The 12439-nt window shown below is 39.4% G+C and overlaps 2 protein-coding genes across 2 annotated transcripts; both read left to right on the top strand.

Moving 5' to 3' along the window:
* The first annotated feature begins 1724 nt into the window (after nucleotides 1-1724).
* Nucleotides 1725-5448, top strand: LOC122758325 (nuclear receptor subfamily 5 group A member 2-like). The gene is made up of 6 exons (XM_044012420.1): nucleotides 1725-1808; nucleotides 2180-2321; nucleotides 3407-3980; nucleotides 4393-4507; nucleotides 4827-4974; nucleotides 5201-5448. Exons 1-6 carry the CDS (start codon nucleotides 1725-1727, stop codon nucleotides 5446-5448), a joined length of 1311 nt encoding a protein of 436 aa, XP_043868355.1.
* A 2386-nt stretch (nucleotides 5449-7834) lies between these two features.
* psmb7 (proteasome 20S subunit beta 7) lies at nucleotides 7835-12249 on the top strand. Its single transcript, XM_044012433.1, has 8 exons — nucleotides 7835-7917; nucleotides 8713-8806; nucleotides 9207-9304; nucleotides 9481-9621; nucleotides 10297-10412; nucleotides 11165-11223; nucleotides 11323-11474; nucleotides 12040-12249. Exons 1-8 carry the CDS (start codon nucleotides 7856-7858, stop codon nucleotides 12149-12151), a joined length of 834 nt encoding a protein of 277 aa, XP_043868368.1. The 5' UTR covers nucleotides 7835-7855; the 3' UTR covers nucleotides 12152-12249.
* Nucleotides 12250-12439: the final 190 nt, after the last annotated feature.

The raw sequence follows: 12439 nt of genomic DNA, 5'->3' as shown, positions 1-12439 counted from the left end.
ATTTGAACAGTGTTGCAGTACCATTAACACCAGCAGCAATATGAGCAGCCACACATGCATTTTAAACTTCCTGTTTAAAATGGCCGACTTCTTGTTGGGTGAAAGGCGTGTTCGTAAACGTGTTCAGGGAAGTTCCCTTGACTCACAAATTTCGTGCAGATGGGACAATGTTAGACTTTACTTCCTGTTTCGAGCGTTCTACTTCCTGTAGGGAGGTCATCTTTTACAGACATGTTCAGGACGGGTCTGGGGTCTCACATACCAAGTTTTAGTTGGATGCAACAATCCCTGTTAGAGCATCATGAAAAACTAAATGTAATTCTGTCTGATTATCTGTACGATAATCTGTGTAAAAAGTAACTCTTTTTTTGTTTATTTTCTGCCACTACCAGGAGGCGCTGTTTTCAAAATGTACAGTTTTTGCATAGACGTCTTTAGCCATGGCCCATCATCAACCATAGCAAGTTTTGTTCAGATCGGACCTCACATCGCGAAGTTATTAGAGTTTCGTTCTCTGCTGCGAAAAATCGAAATTTTTGCCAACTTTGCCGCCCGCGTTCTCGTACACCATGCAACATTTTTACTAACCATAAGCATCGTAAGCTCCTGAACTTGTCCACAGTGACCGCTCCAAGTTTGAAGATGATCACACAAAAGCTCTAGGACAAGTCTGTTCAAATACTATGCGAAATGGCCAAAATCGCCTGCGATTTGGCGTGCAATCCAAGATGGCAGCCTTCCTGTAGGATTCACAGGAAAGTCGTCATTGACTTTTTTGACCGTCCCCACCTAATGAACGTGTGTACCAAGTTTCGTTCATGTACGTTAAACCCGACATCAGATGACCTAACAGGAGTTTTTTGTGTCCGTTTTTAGCTCCGCCCACTTTCATTCCCCGAAACACTAACAGACGTAATTTTTCACCAGGTCTGATGTGGTGTGTTTTGGGTTATGTTCAGGGCCTCAAAAATGCGATTCATTTGGAGGAATAAGAAAAAGAACTCCTTGAGTTTCAATAGGGTTCTACGCACCTTATGCTCGTACCCTCATAACATGATATCACAGTGTTAAAACATTACCAACAATGATGCTGTAATCAGACAATTCAATATTCAGATTGACCATGGAGATCGACCTTCCTCCCCCATCCTCCTGCTGCTCCTCCTCCTCATCATAGTTCGTGACATGAGTCCAGTGTGACTCTGCTGCTTCACAGTTTACGGACCACACACTTCTCAGGTAAGAAGCTTCTCATCACATAGAACACAAACTCAGTTGTAAGCTCAGTTGTTTCTGACGCTGAAAGAGGGGAAAAAAAAGGGGGAATGTAGAATTAAACGCTTAAGAAAAGGATTTTAGTTTAGGTTTGCCAGTTGGAAATTCTAATTAAAAGGTAGGAAAAAAGTTGTCATTGTTGTAGAACAGCCCATAAAGTGAACTCTCTGAGGTGTTATGTCTTTGTTCATATTGTTTTGTTTGTGTCTTTTTTTCATACATGTTCCCTGTTCTCTCAATTAAGAGAAATTAATTTCAGTTTGCTTATTATATTTCTACATTTTAAATTGTATTATTTTTTACTTTATAGTCGTCTGATTTAATACTGGTTATTCTATATCCTTTACATTTGTCTATCTCTGAACCCTCTAATTGAAATAAAGATTATTACCTCCTTTGTATCAGTTGTGTCACGTTGCTTTGATTCTTTGTCAGGTCAGTTTTACAGAATGGAGTTCCAGGATCCTTGTCCTGTCTGTGGAGACAAAGTCTCTGGATACCACTACGGCCTGCTGACCTGCGAGAGCTGCAAGGTACTTTTAGTTTCTCTTTTTTTATGCATTTATTGAATGAGACAATGCAGTTTAGCATAGTTCCAAGAGTTTAGAGAAATTGCTAATTTGCAAATCCAGTCCCTACAGATGGGCTTTTACATGTAATATATATATATATATATATATATATATATATATATATATATATATATATATATATGTATATGTATATGTATATGTATATGTATATATATATATATATGTATATATATATATATATATGTATATGTATATGTATATATATATATGTATATGTATATATATGTATATGTATATGTATATGTATATATATATATGTATGTATATGTATATATGTATATATAAGTCCATCTTCTGTTGAACACTCGCAGGGTTTTTTCAAAAGAACAGTTCGAAACAACAAGAAGTATGTGTGTGCGGTGAACCAGGAGTGCAGCATTGATAAGATTCAGAGGAAACGGTGTCCATTCTGCAGATTCCAAAAGTGTCTTCATGTTGGCATGAGACTGGAAGGTAAGGGTCACATCTATTCATAAATCTATAGTTCCTGTTGTATGTAGTATTTACATGTTTTCTTTGGCAAGATAAAGATGCAAACATATTTTTAACATCTGAAAACGTGTGCTTTGTTCGGTGGCTAAAATCTGCTTTCCTTGTGTCCCCAGCGAAGTATGCCATAGTATCTTATATCACCACACTTAAACAAACCAAACTATTCTAACTACAGTATATCTAAACTAATCCGAATGGCGTTCATGTGTTGCATTAATAATAATAAGAGATAACATTGGTAAAAAAACAAAACCAACAAACAAAATGAATTTTTGTTTGTTTGAGAAATATTGTTATTATGATTATGATTGTTATTATTATTGTTATATTTGAGAAATATTTTCAACAAAAGTGTATAAATGATGTATTAAGTCAGGGGTGTCAAACTCAAATGACCTATGAGCATCTAGTCTGGTCAAGAGGAGGCTGGCATAGAGAAAAAAATGTGGAAAAAAATTAACCAGGTGGGCAATATAACCTTAAAATTATAACACAATAGATATTTATGATGATATTTCATTGAATTTCAAAGTTTTTGGAATGATGTATACTTTGTAGTTATAACATATTTATGACACATAATGAATCTGTTATATTTGGTAGTGTCAAAAACAGAGAAATAAATTGAAAACTAAGTAATTAATAATGCGGGTAATTGTAAACAAAACACCAAACAAGCTTATATATGTATAATTTGAAGTACATTTAATAATGTGACAATTACGACATCATTTTTAACTATTACTGTTATATAAAATATATTATAGCCAATTTATTAAGTATCATATTCTGTCTATATTCTATCACCTCACTGTGTTTAAAGGAACAGGAGGTCATTATAACAAGATATTAAGTGGTGGGGCGCATGTTATAGACTGGGAGGCCACATGTGGCCCACGGGCTGCCAGTTTGACACCTCTGTATTAAGTCATTACGATTCACTTACAGACAAATGTCTTGACTTATCTCCTAAATGAGACTCCTTTCCAAAGACTGTAAAGATCAGCTTGACAAACTGCTCAAAACAAATCCACTTTTCTCATCAGCTGTTCGTGCTGATCGAATGCGAGGTGGCAGAAACAAGTTTGGGCCCATGTACAAGCAAGATCGGGCCCTCAAGCAGCAGAGGGAAGCTCTGATTCAAGCTTGTGGATTCAGACCTGAGAGTCGAGCACCTGTGGTCTCCTCAACGCACCAGAATGTCCTCACCTTTGCTCGTGGCCTGTCCCCAGATTCTGTCCTTCAGAGCACCTCACTACCCACAACTCAGAATGCCCTCAGCTGCCCTGGTGCCACCTTCTACCAGCGCGTCGCCTTCTCAAACTCCACAATCAAGACGGAGCACGACAACATCTGTGCAAGTTCAGCAGGGACCTCCAACGACCTGGACAAACTTCACTCACAGGGTCCAATGATGCCTCAGCTCGTGATTGAGTTCTTACTCTGTGATCAAGATGACCTGCAGCTCCAGAGAAGGATCAGCACACACGTCCAGCAGGAGCTGAGGAAACATGTCAACCCCAGCACTTTCAGTCGGATGTGCCTGATGGCTGATCAGACACTGTTCACTCTTGTGGAATGGGCTCGCACATCCATCTTCTTCAAACAACTGAAGGTGAAGTCCCATCTGATGATGTTGATTTTCTGTTATTGCATACTGTACATGGGTTACACTGCGGAGCTGTGGCCAGCACTGTTGCCTCTCGGCAAGATAGTCCAAATCCTGGTTCCACCGCGGGCCTTTCTGTGTGGATTTAGCATGTTCTGCCCTTGTTGACCTAACCCATGTTGATGAGAAATAAGTCATGCAGTTTCTGTTGCTGCTGCCTTTGTTTTATGTCAAAAAACAGCAGTTTCTTATTGGCATAAAGCAGCCGAGGCTTCAAACTCGCAAACTCGTTCTAAAATGAGTGAATCTTTGGATTCCTGGAACATGACACTCTAAGAATATCAGTCTCCTGTTCCTTCTCACTGATCTCCGACATGAAAAAAGCTATTTTCAATCTCTACCTGTTTTCTCTTTCAAGGTGAGTGATCAGATGAAGTTACTGCACAGCTGCTGGAGTGAACTGTTGATTCTGGACATTGTCTCCAGACAGGTCCTCTCTGGCAAAGAAGGCAGTCTGCTCCTCGTCACTGGGCAGGAGGTGAGAGGTTTTTCTCTTTTGTTAGTAGCAGTGTCAAAAAGTCAAACAAAATACACAGACGGATTACACCAATAAATACAAACACAATCTACTTCACTGTGTAGTAAACTACAGACCCCGTAAATAGACAAAAAAGAAATGCAGCAAGCACAATTTTCAAGTCACAGACACTAACAATAACATTAAAACAGCACCGTAATCATCTCACATGTAAGAAATAAATAGGCATAGTGACCAATTTGCGTCAGACACAGAAAGTGAAGAAACATAACTGCAATTAGTTTTTAATGCACTTGATTGTATTTCTTTTCTGTTTCAGGTGCCACTGTCACTCATAGCTTCTAACACTGGTCCCTCCTTGTCCAGTCTGATCCAGAGAGGACTAGACCTCATTGAGAAACTTCATGTCCAAAAAGTGGACCGCCAGGAGTTTGCCTGTATCAAGTTCCTTATACTTTTTAACCCAGGTTAGTGACAAAGGCTTCTGTGATAAAAGTCCAAATATCTTCTGACACATTTGTACACATGTGAATAAGTCATCGTTTTTGCATTCATGTACAAAGTATGACATTACTAAGGAGGCGGGGTCAACAATTCTCTAGTTCCTCCCATCAGGGTATGAGAAGGTTGCAGGAGTTGTTCTGTGTGTGGTGTACATTCACAGGTTGTGGTTTCCTCTTCTGCACTCACCAGATGTGAAAGACCTGGAGGAACATCAGCTCATAGAGAGTGTGCAGGAACAGGCTGAAGGAGCTCTCCGGGAATATACACTCTGCACGTCCTCTCCGTACCTCGGACGCTTCACTAACCTGCTGCTGTGTCTCTCTGAGTTACGCTCGCTCAGCACTCTTGCTGAGAACTACATGTACTGCAGACACCTGAGCGGCGAGGTGCCCTGCAACAACCTGCTCACTGAGATGTTGCAGGCTAAGAACAGCTGACCATGAAGACACTGTCGACACATGTGCTGATGTCTGAATGATCCTTTTTTTTTTTTTTTTAAATCCATCCTCAACACAATAAATAATAGTGGAGTACAGTTGTATGAGGTACAGGAACAAAGGGCTAACCTAGTAAAATCTATATCCATATTTTAAAATATGTTTGAGGATTTTTCTCACCATCAGACATCTTTTTTCAAACTAGAAAGTGAAGTTTGTGTCCTTGGTTCTGATTAACAACAAACAAGGCAGAACTAGACCAGCAGCTCCTGTGTGCCATATAGTATAGTATAGTGCAGTACAGTACAGCATAGTATAGTATCGTGTAGTACATTATAGTGAATCATATTTTAGTACATTATAATATGGTATATAGTACAGTATGGAATAGGGCTGTATAGTACATTATGATAAATTACAGTATAGTATAGTTCAGTATAGTAAAGTGAATTATTGCACATTATAGTGAATTTTAGTACAGTGCAGTGCAGGAGAGTATTGCAAAAAACAGTATAGTTTAGTATCATGGAATAGTACATAATGACCAATTACATTATAGTACAGTTCAATATAGTATTGTATTGTACATTATAGCAAATTGTAATATAGTACTGCACAGTAAATTGTCATAGTAGAGTATAGTAAGGTATAGTTTAGTATGGAACAGTACAGTGCAGCACAGTGCATTGTTATAAATTACAGTGTAGTAAAGTAAAGTCCAGTATTATACTATAATATAATGGAATAATAGTTTGTCCAAAATAAGACATGAAGAAAGTGGACGATGGGAGAGACGACGCGCTGCTTCCTGCTGGTTAAAGTCAGAGCAGTTGCACTAAACCTTTGTTATGAGTCAATGAGATCCCAGTGATTACACCTCCAACCACCTGTTTTGCCCACTCTGCTTTAATAAAAGGCTTAATCAACATAATGCACTCACCTTGTTGTGTGGAGGTGCACTATCTGATCTCGTCCACCTCACTGGAGCCCATTTCCTACCCGACCTTGACATCCAGCTGGCACAGAGTTGGCAACTTTCCTGTTCAAGGACAAAATATGGCAGTGTGATTAAATAAATGCACTGTTTCATGGCACAAGTAGAAAAGGCAGACACTGAGTTAGGGACAGTGAAAAGTATTTATACTACAGTTATTTTCTTGATTAAATAAATTATGATTTTTGTGTTTAAGATTATGTGTATGCTTGTAAGTATTGTTGCGGCGCTGCATGTTTCCATGATTGGTGATGGACAACCAATAAAGGTGAGAATTCTCCCCCTGAGATTGACTTGATTCTTTACTTAAACCTATTTATTTAATATTCAGTAATAAAGTGACACTTTCCCTCTGTTCTAAATTGTACATTTTCTAATTTCACTGATTGTTATTTTCTTGTTTTATAGAATTTTGGTTTCCTATTCTATATTATTGTGTGTTTTTATGATTTATTTTTACTTTGATTACAGTGCAGGTATTGTAAAGTGCAATATACCTTAAATTACTTAAAAAGTACAGCTAGCTCATCCAAACTTTCACTACAATTTCAAGGTTCCCTTCCTGACGCATAAAAAAAACAGGGCTTCCTGTGTAATGGGATCAAACCAGGCCACCAGGCCATGGACAGCAAAGCCTCCTCTGTTGCTTTGTATTGTTGCACTGGTGCCAATCGCACCTGTATAAGCTGGGATTGGCCATTTTAAAGGTCCAATGTGTGAGTCATTGTGACATCTAATGGTGAGACTGCAGATTGTAATAAATGAAGGACTCAACAACTCTGTTTTCCAAGCATGTCAGTGTGTCGTCATTCTTCACAGAAGCTTCATAACCAAGCATCTTGTGTAGAAGTGCTCTTTTGTTGTTATTTTGATAGTAGAGAGAACATGCAAAAAGAGGCTTGGGTGTTTTTATTTTCAGGTTCAAAGCTTCAACCCAAGTGTGAGTGCTACGTATTCCATCAGAGGTGGATGCAGGTTGTACAGAGCTCCACTCTGCACAGAAGATGATCATAGCATTCCTGGTGCCAGTGATTTAACAAATAAAACAACCCAAAAAAGGTGGAGGTGCCAAACACCCAGGCTGTATTGGAGCAGGTGGTAAATTAAGTTGAACTAGTTTAGTACCTTCATCTCAAGCTTCAGCTGACTCAGCATACATGTGCATGGCTATAGAGCGCTAGTAGCATGACAGTTATACTGTGCTTCAACTGACTCAACTGGCACATTACCTGTCTTTAGACATGTGGATTTGAATTTTAATGGAGTGTAGAAATACCTCTACAAGCATATAATTGACCTGAGGGGGGCAGCATTTGTGGGTGACCCGCATCGCTTCATCCACAAATTGCACCAGAGGAAGAAGAAGCCGGCACTTCCTCTACTTCCCGGAAACACTTACTTTCATTCTCCAAGATGGCGACACTGACAGTCTCCCGGCCACCAGTCGGCGGTTTCAATTTTGAAAACTGCAAAAGGTACGCGCTTTGTGTTGGCAGATTATCAGACCAAAATGATTATGTTGCTTCCCTTTATCGGTTTTATCTTTTTCTGGACTCTTGGCGTGTGTTTATTACGGATTTTTCTAGCGATGCTAGCTTACGTTAACTTGTCTCCCGTACAATGACTCAGGAGTTTCCCATCGTTAGGATGAACGATTCCTTTATTTTGCTAGTTGTGCTGCATTTGTTATAGGATACTTCTAAAACCTTTTATTTCAGAATTAATTTCACAGATAAAATGTCGCATCTGAGCGGCTTTTGTCATGTTTTAAGCCACCATTCGTTCGTACACATTAACGGAAACCACGACACAACAAACCACCAACACCATTTGGTCTAAGTTGTTTCAGTTATAAAAAAAAAACACCGTAAAACAATCAAACTGATGAATTGATTATCAACAAGTAATTAAGTAATCGAATATTTGTTGCCACCCTAACAGTTTCCGTTTAATTTCATAATACTATTTTTCCAAAGTATGTCCATGACAGGATTTACAGTTTGGCTCCAGCGTCATTACTAACCTTTGTTGTCCAATAAAGAAAATGTCCATAGGTCTTTGGCTATATATCCACTGATAGATGATATGGGGAGGTCTAGTCATAAACATTTCCTTCAGAGTATTTAAGCCTGTCGGGAAACGAAAAATAAAGTTTTTTTTATTGTTAGATTTCCTGCACATGTCCACAATGTTCTTGAGACATTTTTGTTCGTATGATATTGTGAATTTGACTATAATGTTACATTCTATTTTGTTTATTTTTTTTCCAGGAATGCAGTTTTGGAAGGTGAGGTAACAAAGTTGGGATGCAGTTTACCTGCTGCTCGGAAAACCGGAACTACCATCTGTGGCGTCGTCTTCAAGGTTAGTGAGAGAATCCAAGTCACTTGAAATGAGTGAAAAAGTCAGGTGTAAAGGTGTTGACACGTGTGTGAACAGGAAAAGGAGGAGCTGCCAGTGTCCTTCTCTAACTACTACTTCACCTCTTGATGATTATTGTTGTAACAAAACATTCACACGGAATAATCTGCTGATAACAATTGCATATCTATCTACCCTCTTATCAGTTTATCACAAAAACATACATGGAACATGAACATTCCTCGTTTCTTTTTAAATTTCTTTATCTTCTCTTGATTTCCTCAACCGAAGCCTTTAATTTATGAAATCATTTAATATCAAGGATGACATGGCACAAAAGCACCATTGCTGAACATCACTTTACTGAATGTAAATCATGTATGTCTTGTGTTTCCCTGTGAAGGATGGCGTTGTCTTGGGAGCAGACACCAGAGCCACAGAGGGCATGATAGTTGCAGACAAGAACTGCTCCAAGATCCACTACATCTCCCCCAACATTTAGTAAGTGTCACATTTTTGGGTTATATATACACATGGGACATGGAACAAGTTTTATGGGAGCGTGACTGTCATCCCCCTGCATGTAAGACTGCAGAAGTGGCCCTACAGTCATTTTCATGTTTTGGGAGTTGTGTTCTATAACTAACAGCGTGCTGTGTTATTGTGTCATTGTCTAGCTGTTGTGGAGCAGGAACAGCTGCAGACACAGAGATGACCACTCAGATAATCTCCTCAAACCTGGAGCTGCACTCCCTCTCCACGGGCAGGCTGCCACGCGTGGCCACCGCTAACCGCATGCTCAAACAAATGCTTTTCAGGTATGCCATTTAGATCTAAAACACACAGCTGTTGTTAACATTTTGAGTACTTTACTTGATAGATTTCTACACAGTCACATTAAGTATCATCACATCATAACACTCAATTTTCATCGCAGTATTCATTGTCCAGTGTTCCAGCTGAACCCCATATTTGTTGTGTAAGTTTGGCTCCAGGGTCTTTATAAAGGACATTTTAGACTTGTTCCTAGTGAATAAATAAAGAAATTTGGAATGAGGAAAAGGGGGAATGCCTCTCATCAACCATGATAGACCTGGTCCTATTCATGACTCTGTCTCTGTAGGTGCTCTCCATGCTTGGTAATGTTTCCACTAACAGTTTGTTGGCTGTTGTCATTGTTTTCCTGACTCCGGCCTTTTTCTGAGCTTCTGTAGCATTTCTAAACCCAGCCGATGATGCCAAAGGTTAAACACTTTAAGTAAAAGCGCAGTGAAATAAGAACTTCAAAATAAACATCACAAGATATCAATTTCTTTAAAAAAATGCATTTTTTGTTGTACTTTTCTTAAGGGTAAATGTGCTTCCTATGGTAAGTGGTCTGTATTTATATAGCATCATTTAAGTGAAATAAGTCAATGTATTTAGACGTAAAGTGAATTTCAGAAATGTACCTAGTATGTGAGTGAACGGTGCTGTTGTGTCTGTTTTCCCAGGTATCAGGGCTACATTGGGGCTGCTCTGGTTTTGGGTGGAGTGGATTGTAATGGTCCTCACCTTTACAGCATCTACCCTCATGGTTCCACTGATAAGCTGCCCTACGTCACCATGGGTCAGTCTCTAACTTTAACGCTTTTCTATAAGGCTCTTTCGCTGTGGACAAGCTGCATCATGTCAGCTGCCCTCTGCTGCCACTTACTGGCTTTATTGTGCACTGCACCCTATATGATAATAAGACTGCCATCACACCTTCAAGCTGCAGCTTGATTTAGTAACATTTGAATCTATACACACAGCTCTATAACTGACTTGACAAAAGTGAGTGATGGGAAAAGCTTACTTTTTGTTATTAAAATAGAGTAAAGACTTGGAAAATGGGTACAATTGGGTGCCAGTTAGATCTGCATCAACTATTACTGGATTCATTGGCTAATATTTTGATAATCGAGTAATCGGTTTCAGGGAAATAACTAATTATTTCCATTGATTAACCTTTTGATTATTGTCTCGATTCATTGAATACTAGTTTGGTTTGTAAAATTTCAGAGTTTAAGAAACCTGGAAATGATGATGTTGTCGAATGTTTTGTTTTGTTCACATTTAAGAAATATATAATTTGCAGGACCATGTCTCCTCATGCAAAAAGGTTTTTTGTTGAGTGACAGAGGGTGTTGCTTGCTGTACAGACTGTACTGTACCATGATGGAAACATGGTTTAGTGGGAGCTTCTTAATCCAATGACTTATTACTAATTGCATAACTTAAAGCTCAGGTGTTTTGGACACTAACCACAAAGTTTCTGACTGATCTGAAAACACGGATAGTGTCAGATTCCACTGATCCTCCTATTCTGTTATTTCAAAGGTTCTGGCTCTCTGGCTGCCATGGCAGTATTTGAGGACCGCTTTAAACCGGACATGGAGGTGAGTCTACAACTTTGTAAATGAGTCGCAGAAATACAACAGTACGTACAAGTGGAGGTGATGCACGTGTATAATATAATATAATATTTGACATTAAAGGAAGCTGATGCCAAGCTGCTGGTGCGCGACGCCATCGCCGCAGGTATCTTCAATGACCTGGGCTCTGGAAGTAACATTGACCTGTGTGTCATTACCAAGGGCAATGTGGACTACATCCGGCCCCACGACGAGGCCAACAAGAAGGGGGTCAGGTGAGGGCAACATCATCTGTTTGTCCACCTGCATGCACACTAATGGTGCTAGTCCACTGCACTGTTCTGGCACGGCGCGACTCGGCATGTTTTTCTTTTGATTTTCCATTAGTGATAGTATCTGGTACCTGGTATCTTTACCTGCTCTGGCGAGGTTCCATGTTTGCAGAGCCGATACTATACGTGACGTGTCATCACTGGAAGAGTCATGAGCACAGTGTCTGGCACAAGAATCTAACTGTACTTGTTTGTTCTGTTAAAAGAGTGAATGAGTTAGTTGTGAGTACACCGGTTGACAGTGCAGACTTACCAACGTCCTGTTATTAGTCTGGAACCTTTTCACTTGGCTTTCACCGTTCTCTTTTTCACATGAGGACCTTCTTGAACTCGCGTTTAGAACTAATGTGTGGTTTGAAAAGGCTGTTTATGTTGTGCTGGTGATGACCGATCTCTGATGTGTGGAAACATGTTTAACAAGCACCAAACAAACCTCTGAATGTTTCCACTGATCTTCTGTTGTAACATTTTAAAACCCGTTCCATGCGTCTTCTTTTCTCTCATACAGAACTGGTGACTACAAGTATAAAAGAGGGACCACCAGTGTGCTGACAAAGGTGGTGACCCCACTGAACCTGGAGGTGATGGATGAATCTGTACAGACTATGGATACATCTTAAAATATGTGTAAACTGTGCAGAAAGCATATTTGTATTGGAAATTCTTGTAGTACAATAAAAACAATTTGACTCGACAGACGCGTCAAGTTTTAAAAGCATTTTGCTCAGAGCTCGTTTCTGTCTGAACAACAAACAGTGCATGTAGTTTAAAGAGAGGCTGGAGCTAACGTTATACAGGCAGAGTTGCTCAAACCATGGCTGCTAACAGTTTATATAAATATGTTTTCTCTACTCGGTTCCATCGTTAGAAAACGGAATGATTACGTGGCTTTGTAAACCACTCACTCC

The sequence above is a fragment of the Solea senegalensis genome, linkage group LG21 (assembly GCF_019176455.1).
Source record: "Solea senegalensis isolate Sse05_10M linkage group LG21, IFAPA_SoseM_1, whole genome shotgun sequence".
Classification (NCBI taxonomy): Eukaryota; Metazoa; Chordata; class Actinopteri; order Pleuronectiformes; family Soleidae; genus Solea; species Solea senegalensis.
Note: the sequence above shows the minus strand (reverse complement) of the source record. Positions and strands in the feature narration are given on the sequence as shown.

Coding starts and splice junctions, on each gene's coding strand:
- LOC122758325 (XM_044012420.1), top strand. CDS start 1,725: ATGGAGTTCCAGGATCCTTGTCCTGTCTGTGGAGACAAAGTCTCTGGA. Junction 2,322..3,406: donor TGTTGGCATGAGACTGGAAG/GTAAGGGTCACA, acceptor TTTTCTCATCAG/CTGTTCGTGCTGATCGAATG. Junction 3,981..4,392: donor TTCAAACAACTGAAGGTGAA/GTCCCATCTGAT, acceptor TTTCAAGGTGAG/TGATCAGATGAAGTTACTGC.
- psmb7 (XM_044012433.1), top strand. CDS start 7,856: ATGGCGACACTGACAGTCTCCCGGCCACCAGTCGGCGGTTTCAATTTT. Junction 10,413..11,164: donor GCTGCCCTACGTCACCATGG/GTCAGTCTCTAA, acceptor GTTATTTCAAAG/GTTCTGGCTCTCTGGCTGCC. Junction 11,475..12,039: donor GCCAACAAGAAGGGGGTCAG/GTGAGGGCAACA, acceptor TCTCTCATACAG/AACTGGTGACTACAAGTATA.